Source organism: Plectropomus leopardus, chromosome 6, assembly GCF_026936395.1.
Source record: "Plectropomus leopardus strain MGB_pleo_1.0 chromosome 6, ASM2693639v1, whole genome shotgun sequence".
Taxonomy (NCBI): Eukaryota; Metazoa; Chordata; class Actinopteri; order Perciformes; family Serranidae; genus Plectropomus; species Plectropomus leopardus.
Genome location: NC_142181.1, coordinates 22,879,480 through 22,906,745, shown reverse-complemented (window position 1 = coordinate 22,906,745; position 27,266 = coordinate 22,879,480). Strand labels below are relative to the sequence as shown.

At 39.0% G+C, this 27,266-nt stretch overlaps 4 protein-coding genes across 4 annotated transcripts; all 4 read right to left on the bottom strand.

Moving 5' to 3' along the window:
* Positions 1-258: 258 nt before the first annotated feature.
* Positions 259-3,862, bottom strand: LOC121940082 (extracellular calcium-sensing receptor-like). The gene is made up of 6 exons (XM_088078281.1): positions 3,672-3,862; positions 3,234-3,531; positions 2,339-3,133; positions 1,943-2,170; positions 1,623-1,746; positions 259-1,172 (listed from the first exon to the last, which is right to left on the bottom strand). The coding sequence occupies exons 1-6, from the start codon at positions 3,818-3,820 to the stop codon at positions 259-261; spliced, it is 2,508 nt and encodes an 835-aa protein (XP_087934407.1). The 5' UTR covers positions 3,821-3,862.
* A 3,487-nt stretch (positions 3,863-7,349) lies between these two features.
* LOC148189372 (extracellular calcium-sensing receptor-like) lies at positions 7,350-12,355 on the bottom strand. Its single transcript, XM_088078280.1, has 6 exons — positions 12,165-12,355; positions 11,599-11,896; positions 10,605-11,399; positions 10,189-10,416; positions 9,961-10,084; positions 7,350-8,263 (listed from the first exon to the last, which is right to left on the bottom strand). The coding sequence occupies exons 1-6, from the start codon at positions 12,194-12,196 to the stop codon at positions 7,350-7,352; spliced, it is 2,391 nt and encodes a 796-aa protein (XP_087934406.1). The 5' UTR covers positions 12,197-12,355.
* A 2,461-nt stretch (positions 12,356-14,816) lies between these two features.
* Positions 14,817-19,169, bottom strand: LOC148189371 (extracellular calcium-sensing receptor-like). The gene is made up of 5 exons (XM_088078323.1): positions 18,891-19,169; positions 17,878-18,672; positions 17,462-17,689; positions 17,234-17,357; positions 14,817-15,733 (listed from the first exon to the last, which is right to left on the bottom strand). Exons 1-5 carry the CDS (start codon positions 19,152-19,154, stop codon positions 14,817-14,819), a joined length of 2,328 nt encoding a protein of 775 aa, XP_087934449.1. The 5' UTR covers positions 19,155-19,169.
* A 2,882-nt stretch (positions 19,170-22,051) lies between these two features.
* Positions 22,052-25,680, bottom strand: LOC121940604 (extracellular calcium-sensing receptor-like). The gene is made up of 7 exons (XM_088078322.1): positions 25,448-25,680; positions 24,988-25,285; positions 24,028-24,822; positions 23,978-23,986; positions 23,709-23,936; positions 23,420-23,543; positions 22,052-22,968 (listed from the first exon to the last, which is right to left on the bottom strand). Exons 1-7 carry the CDS (start codon positions 25,678-25,680, stop codon positions 22,052-22,054), a joined length of 2,604 nt encoding a protein of 867 aa, XP_087934448.1.
* Between the last annotated feature and the right edge of the window lie 1,586 nt (positions 25,681-27,266).

The window sequence follows — 27,266 nt, the reverse complement described above, 5'->3', positions numbered from 1 at the left end:
TAGATAACTACAAAATACAGGATAAAATACGCACACACACACACACACACACACACACACACACACACACACAAAGTAAACTATATTTGTCAAATTAAAAGGCTGTAGTAGAAGCTGCTTACTTAATACACTATGTCTCAAATTAAAGATTGTGCAGTGGAAAAATACTTAATAAGTAAAACTTAAGTTTAACAGTCTGGTTAACAAATCATCATCTAAAAATTCTAATAGTGTTTGCCATTATGATACTTTAAATTTTCAAAATGATTTTGGTACCCCCTTTCCCATCATATCCCTTTTTGTATTCTTCTCTGGTTTCATTAAGATAATGTAACATTTTGGGAAAAAAATACAAATGAGCAGTCCAAAGCTTGAGGCCAGAATAGCAAATATTTCAACAGCAACACTGAACTTCCCAGGAGAGCTGACATACGCTGGGATAAAGGTGATCCATACTGCACAGAATATCAGCATGCTGAAGGTGATAAATTTGGCTTCATTGAAATTATCAGGCAGTTTCCGAGCCAGAAAAGCAAGAACGAAACACAACATTGCCAGAAGTCCTATGTACCCAAGTACAGCCCAAAAGCCTACAGCTGAGCCCAGAGCGCACTCTAGGATAATTTTGTCCTTGAAATCCTTAAAATTCTTAAAAGGGGAAGGAGGAGAGATTGACAACCAGAGGATACATATGATAACTTGTATTAGAGTGAAACCCAGGACACTGAGTTTCTGCTGTGCAGGCCCAAACCATATCATCACATTACTACCTGGCACAGTGGCCCTGAAGGCCATTAACACCACTATAGTTTTCCCCAGAACACATGAGATACAGAGAACAAAGGTGATGCCGAAAGCTGTGTGTCGCAGCATGCAGGACCACTCAGAGGGCCGACCGATGAAGGTCAGAGAACACAGGAAACACAGAGTCAAGGAGAAGAGCAGCAGGAAGCTCAGCTCAGAGTTGTTGGCCCTGACAATAGGAGTTCTCCTGTATCTGAAGAAAATGAAGGCCACAACAGCAGTGATGCATGTTCCAAATAAGGATGCAGCAATGAGCAGCGCTCCCATAATCTCTTCATAAGACAGAAACTCTGCCTCCTTCTTTACACAGGCATCTCTTCTCTCGTTTGACCAGAACTCAGGATGACATTGCACACATGTGATAGAATCTGAAAAATAATTTTAAGGCAGGTATTACACTTGCTTAGTATATTTGTCTTTGTTTTTGTCTTTATGTCACATCATGCATTCAAGACAGACATAACATGAAAAATTGAATATTCTGATAGTTGCATTGTGTCATTGTGAATAATTTAGATTTAATAAGTACAATATACACTGCAAAGAGGTGTTTATTGATTTGTGCTCATAATGTAATTTTATAATTCCAATTTTCAGTCTAGTTTCATATGCATTTAAGTTCACTCTCAATGCATTATCACTGTTTCAAAGACAACGAGAGAGAAATCTCAACACCTCAGCAGTGAGACCAATACTGCATGACTGGATAGCACTAGGGTAAGGTGTAAAAATACAGTAGGCCTTATTGTTATATGTATGAACTGTCCCTTTCATAACAATCTTTTAAATAGCCTTTCTTCAATATAAGTTCACTTTACCTGTAATGTTGCTTACTTCTCCCTCTGCACATCTTATACAATCGTAACAGCAGACAGGCTTTCCTTTCTGGAGAACCTTGCGAGTTCCTGGAGGACACTTCTTACTGCAAACAGACACAGGCACCTGCAAGGACAAAATGACTATGAAAACATGAACATGAAAAATGTTTGGACTTTCAGTTTGACAAATGTTGTCTTTGAAAGGTTCCATTATTAATGTTGATGCATCTGAAACAATTATGACAGAAAAACAATAACTTGTTATGTATACCATTTTAACAATTAACATAGACAATCATAATTATTACATGACAGCTTACCTGTTGTGAGTTCTGTGCCCAGTTTAAAGACTTGTTTTGCAGATTCAGCTGTTTTTCTGCAGGTAAGGATGCATCATGAAGACCAACTGTGACAAAGTCAGTGGTGTCATTTTCTGTTGGCTGCCAGTTTATTATTTCATACTTTGCTGCAGGGTCTCCATTTTCATTAAAGTAAACTTCATCACCTTCCTTTGTTTTGAATTGAATCTTTTTAATGTGTTGTAAAATCTACAAAAATATGCAAGAATTCAGATGATTATGTGACATCAAACATTTATTGGCTCAACACCACAATAGACAAACTGCAACAATTAACTTTGTCAAAATGTAAAATATTTCCTTTTTCTGTGAATCAACCTAAAAACAACTATATTATATTGTTGTTGTTGAGCTTACCATATATGGATCTAGCTGCACTTTGCTGTTACATGTTTTATTACAGCTGAGAATACTATGAAGAGCATGGGCCACAGCATACACTCCTTTGTAGACATTGTTAAAGATAGGCATGAGCGACATATCAGTAAATACGTGCTGCACTCCAGTCAGATCTTCATGTCCAGTACATTCTCTCTGATTCACTGTTAATGACTTTGACTGCTTGAACTTACAGCTGAATAATGTCTCCCAAAACTCTGTAAACAATTCATTACTAGATGAATTGAGCTGCTTCACATTCAACATGAACTCTCTCATGCCACTGACATGTGCTTTGGGGATGGACAGGCCTATGGCACCATCCAGAATATGATGCTTATCCATTGCTGCAATTTGGGAGTCAGATATCCAGCTCTCACTGCCTACCCACTGGTACCCAGTCAACTTGTGGTGAGACAGTTCATGTATTAGCACATCCATATCCATATGGGATAGGAAAGCAACAATCACCTTAGAGGTGGAAGTCTTGATAATGCCAATTATCTTCCTAATTTTGTCTGGTGGATCTGTTCTAAAGAAAGACACAGAGTATTCAAGACAGATTCCCAGCTGCTGGGCAGTTTCTGTGAATGTGGCCATGCCATTATTTCCATAATCATCATTTGTTCTAATCGCTCCAACCCAAGTCCAGCCAAAGTGCTTGACCAACTGGGCCAGGGCTCTGCTCTGGTAGTAGTCACTGGGTATTGTCCTGAGGAAGGATGGGTACTTTGTTTTATCACTGAGACAAGCACAAGTAGCAAAGTGGCTGATCTAAAAGAATAGAGAAATTATATATTATGATAAATATAGATAGCCTAAAGCATTTACACAACACACTGTATCTGCACACCTTTTCACAAATCTTACCCACCATTGGGATATAAAAGGGTCCAATGACAGTAGCTATAGCCATGCAAGGAGAGGAAGAGGTTTCTCCCATAATGGCCTGCACTTGAGCAGGTCTGGTACATGGTGCCTCTGAGGGTTCCGATACCACTTCATTACCATTAGCCAAGGCCAGTGTAACACTCACACCTCTGGCAATGGAGCCACAGACATCATAGATCTTGTAGCCCAGAGAGATGCCAGGCAGTAGGTCTGTACTGTTATTAATCTCCTCTATGGCAAAGAGCATAGCCTGGGCATACTGGAAACCTCTGAAATTCAAACTAGATGTAGACAGTTATAAATATTTGGAATTACAAAAAATTTTTACTCAAAAAAGACAAAGTAACACAGGAGATGAAAGCATGTCATCGTATTAATACACACAAGAGGTGATACTGAATACATTTCTGCAATTGTTTACCTGATGCACTGCAGTGGCAGGGGAATATTCGTGTAGGATTCCTGTCTGTTTTTCCAGCTGCTGTGGAAAGAAAAGATTCCCCCCAACAGAATGTCCCCATCTTTTGATAGCTGGGGGTTCTCAGGATCCCCTCTCCGCCTGCATATCATCTCATCAGCTTGAGAGAACGACACCACTAGCAAAAGTTGTAAGAGTGCCCAACCCTGTTCTGGCCACCTCTGTGTGGACATCATGCTGTCTAAGAGAGTTAAACCACTGAGTGGCATCGCCTCTACCTAAATGTAAATTAGAAAAGTGCACCAGTATTTATACATTTTGCAGCAGATTAAAAAAAATAGAACAGTGATGTTTTATCTCGGTAGTCCTACAAGGTGGGGCAAGACGATGAGGATTTCCAAACAGAAACATTTTTTGGCCTTAGTCTATGATGCATTTCTTGTTTAAATGATCATATAAGAATATTCAGCTGTAGTGCAAAAAACCTTTTGTACCATAATATTCAATGTTATGAACGTGCCATTTATACTTGAGATGATAACTGTAATTCTAAAAATTGAAAAATAATGCAGGATAAAGGTAATGTAAAGTTAAAGACACCAGAAACACCCTACAATAGTCCAGTCCTGTTAACAGTACTTTGACTAATGTTTCTTTATTATCTCCATCAGTTGCAAGCCAGAAGTAGATGTGTGTGTGTGTGTGTGTGCGTGTGCGTGTCTGTGTGTGTGTGTGTGTGTGTGTGTGTGAGTGTGTGTGAATCTTTCTGTACACAGAAAATCTCAGTTACTACTAGACCAATCATTCTGATATTTTGATTGCACATTTTTGACTTCATGTTCAAGTTCCGTTAGTGGTTGTGGTGATTCACAATTGTTGCAAAAACCTTTTTTTATTGACTGTTCTATACTGACTGATGACTCCTCACTGCCCTTGACCAGCCAACAGGGGCTGCAAGTTTTCTGGAAATCTGTTCAGCTAAAAAAATAAATAAATAAATTAAAAAAGAACAACCCAGCCTGATGTGTTGCGACCTAACTTTTGCCTTCAGAGTTGTTCAAAAACAGCAGTGTATTCTCTGACAACGATGCACATAGTTCATATGATATTCTACTAATATGCAGCCCATGAATGTTATGCAATTTATTTGAAATTATGTAATAAACATAAAATTATGTATGTTAGGTTTAGGCAAGTAAAGTTACCGTAATTAGGTTTATGTAAAGAAACATGATTGGGCATCTTTAGGCTTAGGCAAGTAAAACAATTGTGGTAAGGTTCCGGAAAGAAACATACTGATGACATACCTTAAAATGACTTAAAGTTCCATGAGTGCATGATGCCAAAAGGCGCCTTTTGCATGCACATTAAATGCCACTGGATGGCATCAGCTGAGAATGTGGCATGAATTGGGTGCAGTGTTATTATACACTGGCAGACAGCCAGACAATGCCTGCCAAGTCTACATGATACGCACATAGGTGGCGTATGTCATGTGCGCATGAAACACGCCAGGATGGTGTCAGGTGGAAACACTACTGGAAACAACGTAATATAAGAAGCACAAGGGCACTTATAAGGCGGGTGGGACTCCGGTGTTTGCTTCCTATTTGAATTTGATGGGTTTTTTTTCTACCCCTACTCATAATTTTCTTTTCCCTAAAGCTAACCATCTGTGCTTTTGTTGCCTAAACACAACCAAGTGCTGTGTCATCCCATCAAGTGCATTTGTTGACATCACAGTAGCAGCTTCCAGAGTGTGAACAACAGATGCAGAAGGATATCTGAATACCTAACTTGAAATATGTAGACACAGAAGTCTACTGACAAAGCTGCATTATGTGATGAGCTGGGATGAGAAGGTGTTGAAAGTTCACATAGTTCTAAACAATGATCTTCTGGGGAAAGTCCTGTGTTTTGTGACCCCTCCACCAACCCAACCAACATCCATACGAAGATGGCTTGGACCCACTTGGGACTGCTTCCTTTTAAACTCCCATCAGGGCATTGGTCACTTGATCGTAGCCTTCCAAAATATGTGAATTATGCACAAACGTGAAAAATAGGATTACATGGAATATGTACAAATTTTGATGCAATACTTTTTGTAGTAAAAAGGTTTTAGTGCTGGAGAACAGCTTGAAAGCTGACATCCCTTAAAAAAAGTTTGAGCATGATACCAGAAGGTTGAATGGCAATCCCACATTTACTTTCATTTTAGCTATGCTTTGGTCTCCACTGACTCTCATCTGCTAAATTCACTACATGCTGGCAGGTGAAGGAGGCCATCAAGTTGAAAGAGGCGGCCTTTCATGCATGGATGGCATGGATGCTGAAGCAGCAGACAAGTGCCGGGGTTGCTACAAGCCATTCAATCCTTATATTATTACCACAGCATCTTCTGTACAAAGTCAAACACCTTTTTGATGGGTGCAGACCTCCTCTCTTGTAACAGATTGTATTTGTGATATTTATGGTCAGGATATCAAGGCACATTCAGTGTCAGGAGAGTATCCAGAGACCTCCAAACTGTGTATCTCCTCTTTGTAGATGGTGTGGTTCTATTGGCTATATCAGATTGTGATCTCCAGCATGCATGGGGTTAATTGCAGCAGACTGTGAAGTGACTGGATTGAGAATCAGCACCTCCAAGTCTGAAGCCATGAAAATTGTAGCTTATTCCCTCTGAATTGGGAGCCAGTTCTTGCCCCAAGCAAGGGAGCTCAAGTGTCTTGTGGTCTTGATTATTAGTGAGGGTTAAATGAAGTTCCATGTGGACACGTGGATCATTGCAGTGCAATGGGGACTGTTCACTATATTGTTGTCTAGAAAATGGAGTTGAGTAAGAATGCAAAGCTTTCGATTTAAAGAACCCTCACCTTTGGTTATAAGCTTTGGCCAGTGACCAAAAAAGTGAGACCGCAGACACAAGTGGCCTAAATTCATTCCCCCTGTAGGGTGACTAGGTTCATCTTTTGAGATTTGGTGAGAAGCTGAGACTTCCAGAGGGAGCTCAGAGTTAAGCCATTCCATGTTGTCTCTTCTTTTTTCTCCCCCCACCCCTTGTTGGCAGTCCTTCATTCTACACACCTGGTGGCACTCATCAATCCACACACCTGCCTGCAATCAAAGCCCACAACCTACAGGAGAGCCAGCTTGACAATCATTCCCTGCTGGATTGTTGCCAAACATGGTTTGTTGTAAGACAAGTCAAGCTCTTTTTCAGAACTTTTCCATTTTTGCCTGCTTGCATGTTTGTTTGTTTGTTTGCTTTTTGGCTAAGACCTATTTTGTGATCTCTGCCAGGATTCCCTTATAGGCATCCTCTCCACAACTCCAGGCAAAAAAACCTACAAGAATACAGATCACCCCTCACCTCAACCAGTCATCTTGTCCATCATTCTCCCTCACAGTTCAATAATTGTAATAGATAACTACAAAATACAGGATAAAATACACACACACACACACACACACACACACACACACAAAGTAAACTATATTTGTCAAATTAAAAGGCTAATATAAGTGTTTATTAAGTTGTAGTAGAAGCTGCTGTCTCAAATTAAAGATTGTGCAGTGGAAAAATACTTATTTAGTAAAACTCAAGTTTAACAGTCTGGTTAACAAATCATCATCTAAAAATTCTAATCGTGTTTGCCATTATGATACTTTAAATTTTCAAAATGATTTTGGTACCCCCTTTCCCATCATATCCCTTTTTGTATTCTTCTCTGGTTTCATTAAGATAATGTAACATTTTGGGAAAAAAATACAAATGAGCAGTCCAAAGCTTGAGGCCAGAATAGCAAATATTTCCACAGCAACACTGAACTTCCCAGGAGAGCTGACATATGCTGGGATAAAGGTGATCCATACTGCACAGAATATCAGCATGCTGAAGGTGATAAATTTGGCTTCATTGAAATTATCAGGCAGTTTCCGAGCCAGAAAAGCAAGAATGAAACAAAACATGGCCAGAAGTCCTATATACCCAAGTATAGCCCAAAAACCTACAGCTGAGCCCAGAGCGCACTCTAGGATAATTTTGTCCTTGAAATCCTTAAAATTCTTAAAAGGAGAAGGAGGAGAGATTGTCAGCCAGAGGATACATATGATAACTTGTATTAGAGTGAAACCCAGGACACTGAGTTTCTGCTGTGCAGGCCCAAACCATTTCATCACATTACTACCTGGAAGTGTTGCCCTGAAGGCCATTAACACCACTATAGTTTTTCCCAGAACACATGAGATACACAGAACAAAGGTGATGCCGAAAGCTGTGTGTCGCAGCATGCAGGACCACTCAGAGGGCCGACCGATGAAGGTCAGAGAACACAGGAAACACAGAGTCAAGGAGAAGAGCAGCAGGAAGCTCAGCTCAGAGTTGTTGGCCCTGACAATAGGAGTTCTCCTGTATCTGAAGAAAATGAAGGCCACAACAGCAGTGATGCATGTTCCAAATAATGATGCAGCAGTGAGCAGTGCTCCCATAATCTCCTCATAAGACAGAAACTCTGCCTCCTTCTTTACACAGGCATCTCTTCTCTGATTTGACCAGAACTCAGGATGGCATCGCACACATGTGATAGAATCTGAAAAATTAGATTATGGTGTTAGACTTACCTTGTCTTTTTTGTGCCATTGTTGCATCTTTTCAATGCATAGAAGACAGACAATACATGATTCCCATGAAATACACGAATAAACTCATGACAGCTACATGTCATGTCATAAATTATTTGGCTCTAAGATATTGGTCCTCACAGGTCAGAGACCATACTTGTGACCTGTTTAGGGTCTATCACTTTCAGTGTGGTCCAGCTAGAGTCCTATTTTATCATTTTGTTTGCCTGGTTTGTTTGGTAATACCTGAGTCAATCCAAGAAGGCTTGTGATTGGTACTGATCACATGATCAAAACTCTCCTCATGCACAGATACTACAAGAAGGCAATGATACAATACTTGAATTTTAGGTTAGTGACAACAATAGCCTTTTGTAAATTATTACCTATTATTTAATTATTATATATATGTTTCTTTTTTTTATAAAGTGCTTTTGTAATTTGCAGCCACTGAAGTTCACAGTGTAGGCCTATGAGTCACAGTTCTTAACATTCAGGCGCCTGAGCTGTCAGCTTGCAGCTTGGGGTTTAGTTATGCTAGGTGGTAGTCTGTCGTTGTGCCATTTTCTGAAAACTTAAGGATGCGGAGAAAACCACCGGAGATTGTGAAGGCAGTGCATCATAGTGCAAGTGAGACAAAATTGTGGAGGAAGACAAAAAAGTTCAAGTAATAGCAAAAAGGAACAAATTGGCAATATATCATAATTTATATTAGTATACAGTAAAAGTAATTAAAGAAGTCTCCTTTTACATGTTCGTAACGTTTGAAACAGTCGTGTCTATTTTTGTACATTAGGGGAGTATAAATGGTCCTCACCAGTGCTAACTTCATAAACAGCACTAAACGGTATTAACAGTGCTGACGGAGCTAATGGTGTTTACCACAGGGGACCCCGAGGGCGGGCAGTATGCTTCTGCGATGGCGCTGTCCAGATATCAGTGGTAACCACTGTTTAAGCCCAGTGCACAATTGCAATTAGCAGCTCAGTACACATGCACTAACATGCACACAAGGCTGGACTAGCATACCACAACAAACCACAGAGAAGCTCACACTTAAACACTTTCAGAGGCAGTGTGACTTTATTCTCTTCTCAGGACGCCATTGATCCACTATATCTTTACATAGAAAATAGTGGTTTAAAACAAACAAAAAACAAACAAAAAAAGATCTCAATGTTGCATACTCAAACTGAAATAACATCTGACCTTATGACTTGTATTGCTTAGTAACATACACCACTGCAGATAACATATGCCACAATCCATCCTTTCTTCCTCCATGAATTTGACTAATGAAGCCAAGGAATGATTTGGCTGAAAACAATACAGGTGGCTGTAATATTTTCAAAGATTTCTCATTTTCAAGTAAACAATAAAATCTGAGTTATTTTAAATACACTTGAGTTCAATATATTTTTCACATTGGGGATATAACCTTGATATGCCTTTTCAAGACTCTGCATTCATTTATGTAGCTGCCTTCAGAATTATGTGATGGATATGTTTAGGATATTTCATGAATTAATTTTAGATGTAATGATATTTAATTTTGTTAGCTTGAAAAACTACATTATTTTGAAATCAGATTACAAAACTATGCTAACATTTCTAAAATTGATATGACATCATTTAAACTTTTGTCTCACATTAAATGTTATTTCACCTGTAATGTTGCTTATTTCTCCCTCTGCACATCTTATACAGTCATAGCAGCAGACAGGCTTTCCTTTCTGGAGAACCTTGCGAGTTCCTGCAGGACACTTTTCACTGCAAACTGACACAGGCACCTGCAAGAACAAAACATCAAAACCAAACATGGCAAAGAGTTTACACAGTTACAACAAATTAAATGGTCAACAATTCACAGTAACAGTGATCACATGGAGCTTACCTGTTGTGTGTTCTCTGACCATATAAAGGACTTGTTTTGCAGATTCAGATGTTTGTCTGCAGGTAAAGATGCATCATAAAGACCAACTGAGACAAAGTCAACAATGTTGTTTTCTGTTGGCTGCCAGTTTATTATTTCATACTTTGCTGCAGGGTCTCCATTTTCATTAAAGTAAACCTCATCTCCTTCCTTTGTTTTGAAATTAACCCTTCTTAAATGTTGTAAGATCTAAAAAGATATGCATGAATGTAAGTCATTATCTGATGCACTATTTAAGGCCTGTTGGCTCAACAGAATGGTAAACAGACTCAAAAAATGTTTTTCGGAGTGTAAAATGTAATCCCTTTCAATGTGACAAAAACAAAACAAAATAAAACAAAGCAAAAACAATTTTAAGTCATTGTTGTTCAACTCACCATATATGGATCTAGCTGCACTTTGCTGTTACATGTTTTATTACAGCTGAGCATACGTTGAAGAGCATGGGCCACAGCATACACTCCTTTATAGACATTGTTAAAGATAGGCATGAGCGACATATCAGTGAAGCTGTTTTGCACTCCAGTCAGATCTTCATGTCCAGTGCATTCTCTCTGATTCACTGTTGATGGCTTTGACTGCTTGAACTTACAGCTGAATAATGTCTCCCAAAACTCTGTAAACAGTTTATTACTAGATGTATTGAGCGGTTTCACATCCAATATGAACTCTCTCATGCCACTGACATGTGCTTTGGGGATGGACAGGCCTATGGCACCATCCAGAACATGTCGCTTATCCATGGCTGCAGTTTGAGAATCAGAGATCCAGCCCTCACTTCCTACCCACTGGTACCCAGTCAAGTTATGGTGAGACAACTCATGTATGAGCACATCCATATCCATATGGTTGAGGAAGGCAACAATCACCTTAGAGGTGGAAGCCTTAATGATGTCTATTATCTTTCTTATTTTGTCTGGTGGATCTGTTCTAAAGAAAGACACAGAGTATTCAAGACAGATTCCCAGCTGCTGGGCAGTTTCTGTGAATGTGGCCATGCCATTATTTCCATAATCATCATTTGTTCTAATCGCTCCAACCCAAGTCCAGCCAAAGTGCTTGACCAACTGGGCCAGGGCTCTGCTCTGGTAGTAGTCACTGGGTATTGTCCTGAGGAATGATGGGTATTTGGTTTTATCACTGAGGCAAGCACAAGTAGCAAAGTGGCTGATCTAAAAGAAAAAAAAAAAAAAAAAATATATATATATATATATATATATATATATATATATATATATATATATATATATATATATATATATATATATATGAAGCATTTAGACAGTGCAGCATTTTTATTTGTCCTTATCCTTTTGAAGAATTACCAAATATTTTAACTAGTATGATTTCATTTTTACCACTCTTACCCACCAGTGGGATATGAAAGGGTCCTATGACAGTAGCAATAGCCATCCAAGGAGAGGAAGAGGTTTCTCCCACAATGGCCTGCACTTGTGCAGGTCTGGCACACGGTTCCTGGGAGGGTACAGTTAGCAGTCCATTACCATTAGCCAAGGCCAGTGTAACTCTCACACCTCTGGCGATTGAACCACAGACATCATAGATCTGATAGCCCAGAGAGATGCCAGGCAGTAGGTCTGTACTGTTATTAATCTCCTCTATTGCAAAAAGCATAGACTGGGCATACTGGAAACCTCTGAAATTCAAACTAGAAGCAGACAGGTACAAAAATGTTGAATTTTTCCTTGAAAAGACACAGTAGTATAATGCATGCAAACATGTGATGGTACCAATACACATAATATGGAATTTAAAAAAAAAAAAAAAAAAATATATATATATATATATATATATATATATATATATATATATATATATATATATATATATACTTAGTTTGACATCCCTTTTTGTACCTTATTTGTACTGGTACCCACTCCCACTTAATCCAAATACATTGCTACAATATAATTTACCTGGTGCATTGCAGAGGAAGTGGTTTGTGCATGTAGGTGTCCTGTCTTTCTTTCCAGCTGCTGTGAAAAGAGAAGATTCCCCCCAATATAATGTCCCCCTCCTTGGATAGCTGGGGGTTCTCAGGATCTCCTCTCCGCCTGCACACCAGCTCCTCAGCCTGAGAATACGACACCACCAGAAACAGCTGTAAGAGTGCCCAGCCCTGCTCTGGCCACCTCTTCATGGACATCATGTCTAAGAGAGTTAAACCATGCATGGCATCACACGTACCTTTATGTAAATGAAAAGCTTGCACTGGTATTTAAATATTTTTGGAGCAGTATAAAAAAATAGTAATAAGACAGTGATGTGTTATCTCGGGGGACCTACAAGGTGGAGCGAGAGGAGAGAGACACTCAAAGAGAGAAAATAATTTTGGGCCTTCACCTATTTTAATTATCCTGAGAGTGTAATGTGATAAGAATATTCGGTTGTGCTGCGCAAAAGCATTCCCTATCTTACATTTATATTTTAACATTATGAGGCAAAACTTATTGTTAATATTGCAATATAATGGTGAAAAATAATGCAGAATTAAAATGATGTAAAACTGAGAAAATTAGAGCTTTTGGATTCACTGAAATGCCCCATAACAGTACAGTCTTTTTAAGAATACGTTAATTTTGACTATTTTTGTTCTGCTTTTTGGGTGATTTGATAGCAATGCAACAATCATTACATACACTATTATGACCTTATAGAGCCTATATGGCTATCCTGGATGCAGGTGTTGGCGTATTTACACAGTAAGGAGACACATGTAAATATTGGCATTTGTTAGGATGCGTGTTTGTGTCCGCCTGATGAATGCAAGTCCAATCCTTTTTCCTCTGTTTTGTCTCCACTAGCTATTTAGTTGCTAAATACCCTAATAAAGCATTTGCCAAACCTCTCCTCGAGTACTTCCTTCCCTGTATGTTTTAGGTCTCTCCCTGCAACAACACAGCTGAATGAAATGATCAGCTTGTTCAGCAGGTTCAGGAGTTCTAGACAAGTTGATCATTGGAATCAGCTGTGTTGCAGCAGAGAGAGATCTAAAACATGCAAAACAAATGGTGCTTGAGGAGAGTTTTGGGAAAAACTGCCCTAGTATGTTAACTAGTTAGTTGCTAACTTTATCGGTCATACATTTGATAATGGGCAGATCGTGTACATTGGTGTTTTACATTTGTTTTAAAGGATACAGTTTGTTGCGCCAGAGAATGGTGAAAGTATCCACCATAAAAGTCAAAATGTATAAAGTCACAATGAAGGTTATTGTTAATTTAGTTATATTAAAAAGAAGGACTCCATGGGTTGTACACTCCTCCGCCCCCTGAAATTTTCATAAACAAAGTCAGCCAATCAGGATGTATCTACTCAAATACGTGAGGAGCCCTAGTATGTAAGGCAACACAAAATGCCATCCCACACCGTATTCAGCAAGTGCCATAAGAGCGTCAGGGCCTACGGGTAGAGGGATCCATCTGTGCTAACAGAATGTAGGACTGGATTAGACTGGACTGCACAGAGGTTCCTGAAACTGTGACTCCATCAGTGGAGAAAGTCAATCAGTTAGTAAATCGCTGTTACTGAGGTGAACAGTCTCATGTACTGCATTATTAACTGTGGAGTAACACTTTACAATAAGGTACACAAAAAAAGAGTAGTTACTAAGGATTTACTAAAGTTACGAAGGGAGAAAGTCAATCAGTTAGTACATCGCTGTTACTGAAGTGAACAGTCTCATGTACTGCATTATTAACTGTGGAGTCTGCACATTCTTGGGTAGGCCCATTGTGATTGGCCAGTTACATTTGTGAAAACTTCAGTGAGCGTATGCGTGCATCTTATTGTTAGAAAGTATTACCCATGAAGTCCATTAAAGGGCAGTACCTGTGAGCTGTAATGCCAAAACAGAGCAACAATGCCAAAGTCTCAATTAAAGAACAAAATACACATCACCATTAAAAATATAGACCAACCAAAATATGTTGTTTGATATGACTGTATATTACATTGTATAAAGTGCTGTCATTTTAGATACTGGGAAAATACAATACAAGTTTTCAATAAAGTTCAGGGTAACACTTTACAATAAGGTACACAAAAAAAGAGTAGTTACTAAGGATTTACTAAAGTTACTAAGGGTTATCAAGCAATGACGTAAAAAATTCCTCAGTCATTATTCATTGACTACCGATTACCTATTGATTAGCTGCTGTATGACATTTCACTGGGACTTACTCAAGAACTGACCATTAACTAATAGTTAGTTACTCATTCAGTTCCCTCTGTCACTATCAGTACACTAATCATTAACCTCTGATTAGCTGTTGCGTGGCATTTGACTCTGAGTTTCTCAAGAACTGACCACTGACTAATGGTTAGTTACTCATTCAGCTCCCTCAGTCATATCAGTTAACTAATCATTAACTAATAATTAGCTACTGTATGACATTGTGAGTCATTCAAGAACTGACCATTAACTAAAAGGTAGTTACTCAATTATCCCTTATTAGTTCCTTAGTAACTACTCTTTTTTGTGTACCTTATTGTAAAGTGTTATCTATTTTATAAATTATTATGTACAAAAGATGATGTTGCTTGAATGCCTTTGCTATCACAGTATTTTACATTTTCAGAAAGATTTTGGTGTTCTCCATCATATTCTTTTTTGTATTTTTTTCTGGTTTCAGTAAGATAATGTAACATTTTGGAATAAAAATACAAATCAGCAGTCCAAAGCTGGAAGCCAGTATAGCGAATATTTCCACAGCAACACTGAACTTCCCAGGAGAGCTGACATACGCTGGGATAAAGGTGATCCATACTGCACAGAATATCAGCATGCTGAAGGTGATAAATTTGGCTTCATTGAAATTATCAGGCAGTTTCCGAGCCAGAAAAGCAAGAATGAAACATGACATGGCCAGAAGTCCTATGTACCCAAGTACAGCCCAAAAGCCTACAGCTGAGCCCAGAGCGCACTGTAATATAATTCTGTCCTTGAAGTCCTTAAAATTCTTGAATGGAAAAGGAGGAGAGATTGTCAGCCAGAGGATGCATATGATAACTTGTATGAGTGTGAAACCCAGGACACTGAGTTTCTGCTGTGCAGGCCCAAACCATTTCATCACATTACTACCTGGCACAGTGGCCCTGAAGGCCATTAACACCACTATAGTTTTCCCCAGAACACATGAGATACAGAGAACAAAGGTGATGCCGAAAGCTGTGTGTCGCAGCATGCAGGACCACTCAGAGGGCCGACCGATGAAGGTCAGAGAACACAGGAAACACAGAGTCAAGGAGAAGAGCAGCAGGAAGCTCAGCTCAGAGTTGTTGGCCCTGACAATAGGAGTTCTCCTGTATCTGAAGAAAATGAAGGCCACAACAGCAGTGATGCATGTTCCAAATAAGGATGCAGCAATGAGCAGTGCTCCCATTATCTCCTCATAAGACAGAAACTCTGCCTCCTTCTTTACACAGGCATCTCTTCTCTGATTTGACCAGAACTCAGGATGGCATCGCACACATGTGATAGAATCTGAAAAATTAGATTATGGTGTTAGACTTGCCTTGTCTTTTTTGTGCCATTGTTGCATCAATACAATAGATGATTCCCATGAAATACATGAATAAACTCATGACAGCTACATGTCATGTCATAAATTATTTGGCTCTAAGATATTGGTCCTCACAGGTCAGAGACCATACTTGTGACCTGCTTAGCTTTTATCACTTTCAGTGTGGTCCAGCTAGAGCCCTATCTTATCATTTTGTTTGCCTGGTCTGTTTGGTAATACCTGAGTCAATCCAAGAAGGCTTGTGATTGTGAGACAAAATTGTGGAGGAAGACAAAAAAGTTGAAGTAAGAGCAGAAAGGAACAAATTGGCAATATATAATAATTTATATTAGTATACAGTAAAAGTAATTAAAGAAGTCTCCTTTTACATGTCCCAATGTATTTAATGGCTTCACAGACCACCACTGCCTACAATGCTGCCTCCTTTTAAAGGAATGGCCTCCTCCCCTGTCACCTCATTTGCTGTGTTTTGACCCTGCCCTCTAGTGCCATCCATTAGCCTTATCTATGCCATCATAGACGACACATTAAAGTAAAAGGGCAGTGACGTTTATAACGTTTGAAACAGTCGTGTCTATTTTTGTACATTAGGGGAGTATAAATGGTCCTCACCAGTGCTAACTTCATAAACAGCACTAAACGGTATTAACAGTGCTGACGGAGCTAATGGTGTTCACCACAGGGGACCCCGAGAGCGGGCAGTATGTTTCTGCGATGGCGCTGTCCAGATATCAGTGGTAACCACTGTTTAAACCCAGTGCGCAATTGCAATTAGCAGTTCAGTACACATGCACTAACATGCACACAGGGCTGGACTAGCATACCACAACAAACCACAGAGAAGCTCACACTTAAACACTTTCAGAGGCAGTGTGACTTTATTCTCTTCTCAGGACGCCATTGATCCACTATATCTTTACATAGAAAATAGTGGTTTAAAACAACAACAACAACAAAAAAAAAGATCTCAGTGTTGCATACTCAAACTGAAACAACATCTGACCTTATGACTTGTATTGCTTAGTAACATACACCACTGTGGATAACATATGCCACAATCCCTCCTTTCTCCCTCCATGAATATGACTAATGAAGCCAAGGAATGATTTGGCTGAAAACAATACAGGTGGCTGTAATATTTTCAAAGATTTCTCATTTTCAAGTAAACAACAAAATCTGAGTAATTTTAAATACACTTGAGTTCTATATATTTTTCACATTGGGGATATAACCTTGATATGCCTTTCCAAGACTCTGCATTCATTTATGTAGCTGCCTTCAGAATTATGTGATGGATATGTTTAGGATATTTCATGAATTAATTTTAGATGTAATGATATTTAATTTTGTTAGCTTGAAAAACTACATTATTTTGAAATCAGATTACAAAACTATGCTAACATTTCTAAAACTGATATGACATCATTTAAACTTTTGTATCACATTAAATGTTATTTCACCTGTAATGTTGCTTATTTCTCCCTCTGCACATCTTATACAGTCATAGCAGCAGACAGGCTTTCCTTTCTGGAGAACCTTGCGAGTTCCTGCAGGACACTTTTCACTGCAAACTGACACAGGCACCTGCAAGAACAAAACATCAAAACCAAACATGGCAAAGAGTTTACACAGTTACAACAACTTAAATAGTCGACAATTCACAGTAACAGTGATCACATGGAGCTTACCTGTTGTGTGTTCTGTGACCATATAAAGGACTTGTTTTGCAGATTCAGATGTTTGTCTGCAGGTAAAGATGCATCATAAAGACCAACTGAGACAAAGTCAACAATGTTGTTTTCTGTTGGCTGCCAGTTTATTATTTCATACTTTGCTGCAGGGTCTCCATTTTCATTAAAGTAAACTTCATCTCCGTCCTTTGTTTTGAAATTAACCCTTCTTACATGTTGTAACATCTAAAAAGATATGCATAAATGTAAGTCATTATCTGATGCACTATTTAAGGCCTGTTGGCTCAACAGAATGATAAACAGACTCAAAAAATGTTTTTCGGAGTGTAAAATGTAATCCCTTTCAATGTGACAAAAACAAAACAAAATAAAACAAAGCAAAAACAATTTTAAGTCATTGTTGTTCAACTCACCATATATGGATCTAGCTGCACCTTGTTGTTACATGTTTTATTACAGCCGAGCATACGTTGAAGAGCATGGGCCACAGCATACACTCCTTTATAGACATTGTTAAAGATAGGCATGAGCGACATATCAGTGAAGCTGTTTTGCACTCCAGTCAGATCTTCATGTCCAGTACATTCTTTCTGATTCACTGTTGATGGCTTTGACTGCTTGAACTTACAGCTGAATAATGTCTCCCAAAACTCTGTAAACAGTTTATTACTAGATGTATTGAGCGGCTTCACATCCAATATGAACTCTCTCATGCCACTGACATGTACTTTGGGGATGGACAGGCCTATGGCACCATCCAGAACATGTCGCTTATCCATTGCTGCAATTTGGGAGTCAGAGATCCAGCTCTCACTACCTACCCACTGGTACCCAGTCAAGTTATGGTGAGACAGTTCATGTATGAGCACATCCATATCCATGTGATTGAGGAAGGCGACAATTACCTTAGAAGTGGAAGTCTTGATAATGTCAATTATCTTCCTAATTTTGTCTGGTGGATCTGTTCTAAAGAAAGACACAGAGTATTCAAGACAGATTCCCAGCTGCTGGGCAGTTTCTGTGAATGTGGCCATGCCATTATTTCCATAATCATCATTTGTTCTAATCGCTCCAACCCAAGTCCAGCCAAAGTGCTTGACCAACTGGGCCAGGGCTCTGCTCTGGTAGTAGTCACTGGGTATTGTCCTGAGGAAGGATGGGTACTTGGTTTTATCACTGAGGCAAGCACAAGTTGCAAAGTGGCTGATCTAAAAGAAAAAATAATAATTAAAAAAAATATATATATATATATATATATATATATATATATATATATATATATATATATATCCCCAGATAAAGATGAAAAATATGAAGCATTTAGACAGTGCAGCATTTTTATTTTAGAAGGCATTTTAAAGTATCCTTTTTGAGAATTACCAAATATTTTAACTAGTGTGATTTCATTTTTACCACTCTTACCCACCAGTGGGATATGAAAGGGTCCTATGACAGTAGCAATAGCCATCCAAGGAGAGGAAGAGGTTTCTCCCACAATGGCCTGCACTTGTGCAGGTCTGGCACACGGTTCCTGGGAGGGTACAGTTAGCAGTCCATTACCATTAGCCAAGGCCAGCGTAAATCTCACACCTCTGGCGATTGAATCACAGACATCATAGATCTGATAGCCCAGAGAGATGCCAGGCAGTAGGTCTGTACTGTTATTAATCTCCTCTATTGCAAAAAGCATAGACTGGGCATACTGGAAACCTCTGAAATTCAAACTAGAAGCAGACAGGTACAAAAATGTTGAATTTTTCCTTGAAAAAGACACAGTAGTATAATGCATGCAAACATGTGATGGTACCAATACACATAATATGGAATATATAAATATATATATATTTTTTATACTTAGTTTGACATCTCTTTTTGTACCTTATTTGTACTGGTACCCACTCCCACTTAATCCAAATACATTGCTACAATATAATTTACCTGGTGCATTGCAGAGGAAGTGGTTTGTGCATGTAGGTGTCCTGTCTTTCTTTCCAGCTGCTGTGAAAAGAGAAGATTCCCCCCAATATAATGTCCCCCTCCTTGGATAGCTGGGGGTTCTCAGGATCTCCTCTCCGCCTGCACACCAGCTCCTCAGCCTGAGAATACGACACCACCAGAAACAGCTGTAAGAGTGCCCAGCCCTGCTCTGGCCACCTCTTCATGGACATCATGTCTAAGAGAGTTAAACCATGCATGGCATCACACGTACCTTTATGTAAATGAAAAGCTTGCACTGGTATTTAAATATTTTTGGAGCAGTATAAAAAAATAGTAATAAGACAGTGATGTGTTATCTCCGGGGACCTACAAGGTGGAGCGAGAGGAAAGAGACACTCAAAGAGAGAAAATAATTTTGGGCCTTCACCTTTTTTAATTATCCTGAGAGTGTAATGTGATAAGAATATTCAGTTGTGCTGCGCAAAAGCATTCCCTATCTTACATTTATATTTTAACATTATGAGGCAAAACTTATTGTTAATATTGCAAATAATGGTGAAAAATAATGCAGAATTAAAATGATGTAAAACTGAGAAAATTAGAGCTTTTGGATTCACTGAAATGCCCCATAACAGTACTATCTTACGTTAATTTTGACTATTTTTGTTCTGCTTTTTGGGTGACTTGATAGCAATGCAACAATCATTACATACACTATTATGACCTTATAGGGCTGATATGGCTATTTCGGATGCAGGTGTTGGCGTATTTACACAGTGAGGAGACACATGTAAATATTGGCATTTGTTAGGATGCGTGTTTGTGTCCGCCTGATGAATGCAAGTCCAATCCTTTTTCCTCTGTTTTTGTCTCCACTAACTATTTAGTTGCTAAATACCCTAATAAAGCATTTGCCAAACCTCTCCTCGAGTACTTCCTTCCCTGTATGTTTTAGGTCTCTCCCTGCAACAACACAGCTGAATGAAATGATCAGCTTGTTCAGCAGGTTCAGGAGTTCTAGACAAGTTGATCATTGGAATCAGCTGTGTTGCAGCAGAGAGAGATCTAAAACATGCAAAACAAATGGTGCTTGAGGAGAGTTTTGGGAAAAACTGCCCTAGTATGTTAACAAGTTAGTTGCTAACTTTATTGGTCATACATTTGATAATGGGCAGATCGTGTACATTGGTGTTTTACATTTGTTTTAAAGGATACAGTTTGTTGCGCCAGAGAATGGTGACAGTATCCACCATAAAAGTCAAAATGTATAAAGTCACAATGAAGGTTATTGTTAATTTAGTTATATTTAAAAAAAAGGACTCCATGGGTCCTACACTCCTCCGCCCCCTGAAATTTTCATAAACGAAGTCAGCCAATCAGGATGTATCTACTCAAATACGTGAGGAGCCCTAGTATGTAAGGCAACACAAAATGCCATCCCACACCGTCTTCAGCAAGTGCCATAAGAGCGTCAGGGCCTTCGGGTAGAGGGATCCATCTGTGCTAACAGAATGTAGGACTGGATTAGACTGGACTGCACAGAGGTTCCTGAAACTGTTACTCCATCAGTGGAGAAAGTCGATCAGTTAGTAAATCGCTGTTACTGAGGTGAACAGTCTCATGTACTGCATTATTAACTGTGGAGTAACACTTTACAATAAGGTACACAACAAAGAGTAGTTACTAAGGATTTACTAAAGTTACGAAGGGAGAAAGTCGATCAGTTAGTACATCGCTGTTACTGAAGTGAACAGTCTCATGGACTGCATTATTAACTGTGGAGTCTGCACATTCTTGGGTAGGCCCATTGTGATTGGCCAGTTACATTTGTGAAAACTTCAGTGAGCGTATGCGTGCATCTTATTGTTAGAAAGTATTACCCATGAAGTCCATTAAAGGGCAGTACCTGTGAGCTGTAATGCCAAAACAGAGCAACAATGTCAAAGTCTCAATTAAAGAACAAAATACACATCACCATTAAAAATATAGACCAACCAAAATATGTTGTTTGATATGACTGTATATTACATTGTATAAAGTGCTGTCATTTTAGATACTGGGAAAATACAATACAAGTTTTCAATAAATTTCAGATAAATGGGTAACACTTTACAATAAGGTACACAAAAAAGAGTAGTTACTAAGGATTTACTAAAGTTACTAAGGGTTATCAAGGAATGACGTAAAAATTTTCTCAGTCATTATTCATTGACTACCGATTACCCATTGATTAGCTGCTGTATGACATTTCACTGGGACTTACTCAAGAACTGACCATTAACTAATAGTTAGTTACTCATTCAGTTCCCTCTGTCACTATCAGTACACTAATCATTAACCTCTGATTAGCTATTGTGTGGCATTTGACTCTGAGTTTCTCAAGAACTGACCATTGACTAATAGTAAGTTACTCATTCAGCTCCCTCAGTCATATCAGTTAACTAATCATTAACTAATAATTAGCTACTGTATGACATTGTGAGTCATTCAAGAACTGACCATTAACTAAAAGGTAGTTACTCAATTATCCCTTATTAATTCCTTAGTAACTACTCTTTTTTGTGTACCTTATTGTAAAGTGTTATCTATTTTATAAATTATTATGTACAAAAGATGATGTTGCTTGAATGCCTTTGCTATCACAGTATTTTACATTTTCAGAAAGATTTTGGTGTTCTCCATCATATTCTTTTTTGTATTTTTTTCTGGTTTCAGTAAGATAATGTAACATTTTGGAATAAAAATACAAATCAGCAGTCCAAAGCTGGAAGCCAGTATAGCGAATATTTCCACAGCAACACTGAACTTCCCAGGAGAGCTGACATACGCTGGGATAAAGGTGATCCATACTGCACAGAATATCAGCATGCTGAAGGTGATAAATTTGGCTTCATTGAAATTATCAGGCAGTTTCCGAGCCAGAAAAGCAAGAATGAAACATGACATGGCCAGAAGTCCTATGTACCCAAGTACAGCCCAAAAGCCTACAGCTGAGCCCAGAGCGCACTGTAATATAATTCTGTCCTTGAAGTCCTTAAAATTCTTGAATGGAAAAGGAGGAGAGATTGTCAGCCAGAGGATGCATATGATAACTTGTATGAGTGTGAAACCCAGGACACTGAGTTTCTGCTGTGCAGGCCCAAACCATTTCATCACATTACTACCTGGCACAGTGGCCCTGAAGGCCATTAACACCACTATAGTTTTCCCCAGAACACATGAGATACAGAGAACAAAGGTGATGCCGAAAGCTGTGTGTCGCAGCATGCAGGACCACTCAGAGGGCCGACCGATGAAGGTCAGAGAACACAGGAAACACAGAGTCAAAGAGAAGAGCAGCAGGAAGCTCAGCTCAGAGTTGTTGGCCCTGACAATAGGAGTTCTCCTGTATCTGAAGAAAATGAAGGCCACAACAGCAGTGATGCATGTTCCAAATAATGATGCAGCAGTGAGCAGTGCTCCCATTATCTCTTCATAAGACAGAAACTCTGCCTCCTTCTTTACACAGGCATCTCTTCTCTGATTTGACCAGAACTCAGGATGGCATCGCACACATGTGATAGAATCTGAAAGTAATTTTAAAGCAGGTATTAGACCTCCTCCGTACAATTGTCTTTGGTTTTGTCCTCATGTTACACTTTCTCTGTGCATGCAAAGCAGGCTCTACATGATCGACATCCTACATCTCATTCATTTTAGTTCATTTGTTCATTATGAAATTATTTTTTAAAGGGTATCATGCTACTGTGTCATTCAAAAGTCAAAATTTAGTGCAGTAGCACAGACAGAGTTTCAGTCACCCTCAATGCATTTATAGCAAGAGAGAGATGTCAAAAAAAAATAGAAAGAAAAAAAAGCTCAACAGATGAGACCAAAAATATTTGCATGCTCAAATACCACTGACAAAAAAATAACAATATTGTAGATTTGTATATTTATATTCTAAATAAACAAAGAGTGATGTAGCTCTTTAATGGCATTTTTAAAATGGACTTTACAGACATATTTTTACATCACCTGTTATATTGCTTATTTCTCCCTCTGCACATCTTATACAGTCATAGCAGCAGACAGGCTTTCCTTTCTGGAGAACCTTGCGAGTTCCTGGAGGACACTTCTCACTGCAAACTGACACAGGCACCTGCAAGAACAAAACAGTTGTGAGCAAAATGTCTTAGCATTCATTTTGACAAGATTTTATCTTTTTAAGCTTTTATCTATGTATTCATGTTTGCATCATAATGATAATTTATAGTAACTGAAATAGACTGTAATCATCAGCTACAGAGACTACATGGTGGCATACCTGTTGTGAGTTCTTTGCCCAAATTATGGAATTATTTTGCAGATTCAGCTGTTTGTCAGTAGATAAAGATGCATCGTGAAGACCAACTGTGACAAAGTCAGCAATGCCTTTCTCTGTTGGCTGCCAGTTTATAATTTCATACTTGGCTGCTGGGTCTCCATTCTCATTAAAGTAAACTTCATCTCCTTCCTTTGTTTTAAAATGGACGTTTTTGATGTGCTGCAAAATCTAAAAAGATATGCATCCATGTCAATCATTATCTGACATACACTTTGTAGCTTAACACCGTGATAGACTGGTGATTTATTCATGAACTCACTGTATATGGATGTAGCTGCACCTTGTTGTTACATGTTTCATTACAGCTGAGAATACTATGAAGAGCATGGGCCACAGCATACACTCCTTTATAGACATTGTTAAAGATAGGCATGAGCGACATATCAGTGAAGCTGTTTTGCACTCCAGTCAGATCTTCATGTCCAGTGCATTCTCTCTGATTCACTGCTGATGACTTTGACTGCTTGAACTTGCAGCCAAATAATGTTTCCCAAAACTCTGTAAACAGTTTATTACTAGATGAATTAAGTGGCTTCACATCCAACATGAACTCTCTCATGCCACTGACATGTGCTTTGGGGATGGACAGGCCTATGGCACCATCCAGAATATGGTGCTTATCCATGGCTGCAGTTTGTGAATCAAAGATCCAGCCCTCACTTCCTACCCACTGGTACCCTGTTAAGTTATGGTGAGACAACTCATGTATTACCACATCCATATCCATGTGGGAGAGGAAGGCGACAATCACCTTAGAAGTGGAAGCTTTGATAATGTCAATTATTTTTCTTATTTTGTCTGGTGGATCCGTTCTAAAGAAAGACACAGAGTATTCAAGACAGATTCCCAGCTGCTGGGCAGTTTCTGTGAATGTGGCCATGCCATTATTTCCATAATCATCATTTGTTCTAATCGCTCCAACCCAAGTCCAGCCAAAGTGCTTGACCAACTGGGCCAGGGCTCTGCTCTGGTAGTAGTCACTGGGTATTGTCCTGAGGAAGGATGGGTATTTGGTTTTATCACTGAGGCAAGCACAAGTTGCAAAGTGGCTAATCTAAAAGAAAAAAAAAAAAGATTAGAAGTATAAAGGATATATATGGCCAGCTAGAAGTAAAGCTGAAGTAAGTTAAACCACATGATGTGATGACCACCCGGAAGAACTACAGAATACTTTTTTCTTTTTTGACAAATAACATTTCATTTTATAAATCTCACCCACCATTGGGATATGAAAGGGTCCAATGACAGTAGCTATAGCCATGCAAGGAGAGGAAGAGGTTTCTCCCATAATGGCCTGCACTTGAGCTGGTCTGGTACATGGTTCCTGTAAGGGTATAGATACCACTTCATTCCCATTAGCCAAGGTCAGTGTAACTCTCACACCTCTGGCCGTTGAGCCACAGGCATCATAGAGCTTATAGCCCAGAGAGATGCCAGGCAGTAGGTCTGTACTGTTATTAATCTCCTCTATGGCAAAGAGCATAGCCTGGGCATACTGGAAACCTCTGAAATTCAAACTAGATACAGGAAGATATAGTTGGAATTTATCCATGAAATAGAAACAATAACAAAGTAAATGGAAGTTGGTGACTGTATTAATAAACACAACAGTGAATAATTTTTTTTTGACTGTTATTAAGATTTTAAAAAATTGAATAGATTTCCACAGTATAATTTACCTGGTGCATTGCAGAGGAAGTGGTTTGTGCATGTAGGTGTCCTGTCTATCTTTCCAGCTGCTGTGGAAAGAGAAGATTCCTCCCAACATAATGTCCCCATCCTTGGATAGCTGGGGGTTCTCAGGATCCCCTCTCTGCCTGCACACCGGCTCCTCAGCCTGTGAGAAAGATGCCACCAGCAACAGTTGTAAGAGTGCCCAACCCTGTTCTGGCCAGCTCTGTGTGGCTGTCATACTGCCTAATAGAGCCAACGACTGGGTGGCATCCAATGTACCTAATGAAACTTGCACTGATACTTATACAATTTGGAACAGCATGTGAAATATTTTGGGACTTACAAGGTGGGGCGAGAGGAAGGAGGTGCCCAAACTGAAAAAAAAAGTTTGGGGTCTTAGAACACATGGTTATCTGTATGAAATCTACCTCCAATTCCTGTGAAATCTTACCTAGATCTCTGTTTAAACATTTCACTGGCTCTGTCGGTCCCTGTTTCCCCTCTGATAATTCTTAAATTTGTTTTTGTCCATGCATATTTCAAAAAAGTTCTCGAAGACCATAGTAGTCTGATCACCAACTTAGGCAGTTAGTTGGTGTCTCTGAGTCAGCCCTGCAGAGATTCTCTTTCTTTCTTTATGATAGGAGTTTCCAGTTGACAACTATGCCTCCTGATCTGAAAATCTGTTTTGTGGTTTTCTCCAAGGTTCAGTCCTTAGCCCAATTCTGTTTGCCTTGCATATTATTCCCCTTACAGAGATAAGTCATTTAAAAGGTATTTTTTTTATCATTGCTTTGCAGATGACATTCTGCTGTAAGTTTCATTTAAGCCTCAAAATTTAGAAAGATTGCCTCCACACATTGCTTTCTCCTTCCATGAGGTGACCTTTTTTTCTGAAATATATGGGGCACAGATGTGGCTTGCCATGTATGCCATAGCATGCCTGCAGCAGGGCACATTCATTGTAAACAACTGAAGATGCTACACTAATGACTGAAGTCACATTTGCTCACATGGGCACCACACTATTTTTATGCAGTTGTTTAATACAGTTGGGCAAAGCCATTCCTTCTTTAAACATGACAGTGGTCTCTTTCATAAAGCCAAGCTGATAACAAGAGACTGGTATAAAAGAATTTGACCTAACCTGCATGTAGCTCTGATCCAAGCATATCCAAGCTCTGAGCCACGATAAGTTAGGCAGTATCACCCAACATCAGTGCCCAATCTCATTATTACGCTTATGGATGAAGGGAGAAAATTCCTGCTGCCAAGTTTAGAAATCCTCCTCTTCAAAGGTGCTTATTATTGTCCATGGTTTTTGCACAAAATGAAACGATGTAATGATCAGTCCTCCTAGGATTTCTTGGGCTGCTTTTGTCATTGTTGCACCCTGAAACACCTGATTTCACAGCAGCTTTTCTAAAAAAACAAAAACTATGGTTTAAGTTACAATATTTTTTTTTTGTATGTGTTTGTCTATAATGACATGAATTTAAAATAAAATAAACATTTTGCATCAGAGCCAGTAAGATTTACCCATCAAATGTTAATGGGGCAACAGGGAGGTCCATGATGATGAAACAGGAATGGGATACCTGATTGTAAAGACAGTGATCAACAGTATGAATAGGCTACATTACAGATGAGGAAGACGCCACTTTAGATTGGGCATCAGATGGGAGAAAGACCACCGTGTAGCTCCAACAGCTTCACCGCCAGGTGTGAGAGAGCCTGGTGTGCCTCCAACAGCTTGACAGTGGTTGGGATGTATAATTTGTGAAGTTAAAGAGCTCCAACATTTTCTCAATACAATAATCTGTT

Bases quoted from the DNA above. Each gene is read 5' to 3' on its own strand.
- LOC121940082 (XM_088078281.1), bottom strand. From the start codon at position 3,820: ATGATATGCAGGCGGAGAGGGGATCCTGAGAACCCCCAGCTATCAAAA. The intron at 3,532-3,671 runs GTAAACAATTGC...GTCTACATCTAG, and splicing joins CTGCCACTGCAGTGCATCAG to TTTGAATTTCAGAGGTTTCC. The intron at 1,747-1,942 runs GTAAGCTGTCAT...TTGTCCTTGCAG, and splicing joins GGGCACAGAACTCACAACAG to GTGCCTGTGTCTGTTTGCAG.
- LOC148189372 (XM_088078280.1), bottom strand. From the start codon at position 12,196: ATGCACAAACCACTTCCTCTGCAATGCACCAG. The intron at 11,400-11,598 runs GTGGGTAAGAGT...TTTTTCTTTTAG, and splicing joins GACCCTTTCATATCCCACTG to ATCAGCCACTTTGCTACTTG. The intron at 10,417-10,604 runs GTGAGTTGAACA...ATATCTTTTTAG, and splicing joins TGCAGCTAGATCCATATATG to ATCTTACAACATTTAAGAAG.
- LOC148189371 (XM_088078323.1), bottom strand. From the start codon at position 19,154: ATGCTTTTTGCAATAGAGGAGATTAATAACAGTACAGACCTACTGCCT. The intron at 17,358-17,461 runs GTAAGCTCCATG...TTGTTCTTGCAG, and splicing joins GGTCACAGAACACACAACAG to GTGCCTGTGTCAGTTTGCAG. The intron at 15,734-17,233 runs GTGAAATAACAT...CTAATTTTTCAG, and splicing joins AGAAATAAGCAACATTACAG to ATTCTATCACATGTGTGCGA.
- LOC121940604 (XM_088078322.1), bottom strand. From the start codon at position 25,680: ATGACAGCCACACAGAGCTGGCCAGAACAGGGTTGGGCACTCTTACAA. The intron at 23,544-23,708 runs GTATGCCACCAT...TTGTTCTTGCAG, and splicing joins GGGCAAAGAACTCACAACAG to GTGCCTGTGTCAGTTTGCAG. The intron at 22,969-23,419 runs GTGATGTAAAAA...AATTACTTTCAG, and splicing joins AGAAATAAGCAATATAACAG to ATTCTATCACATGTGTGCGA.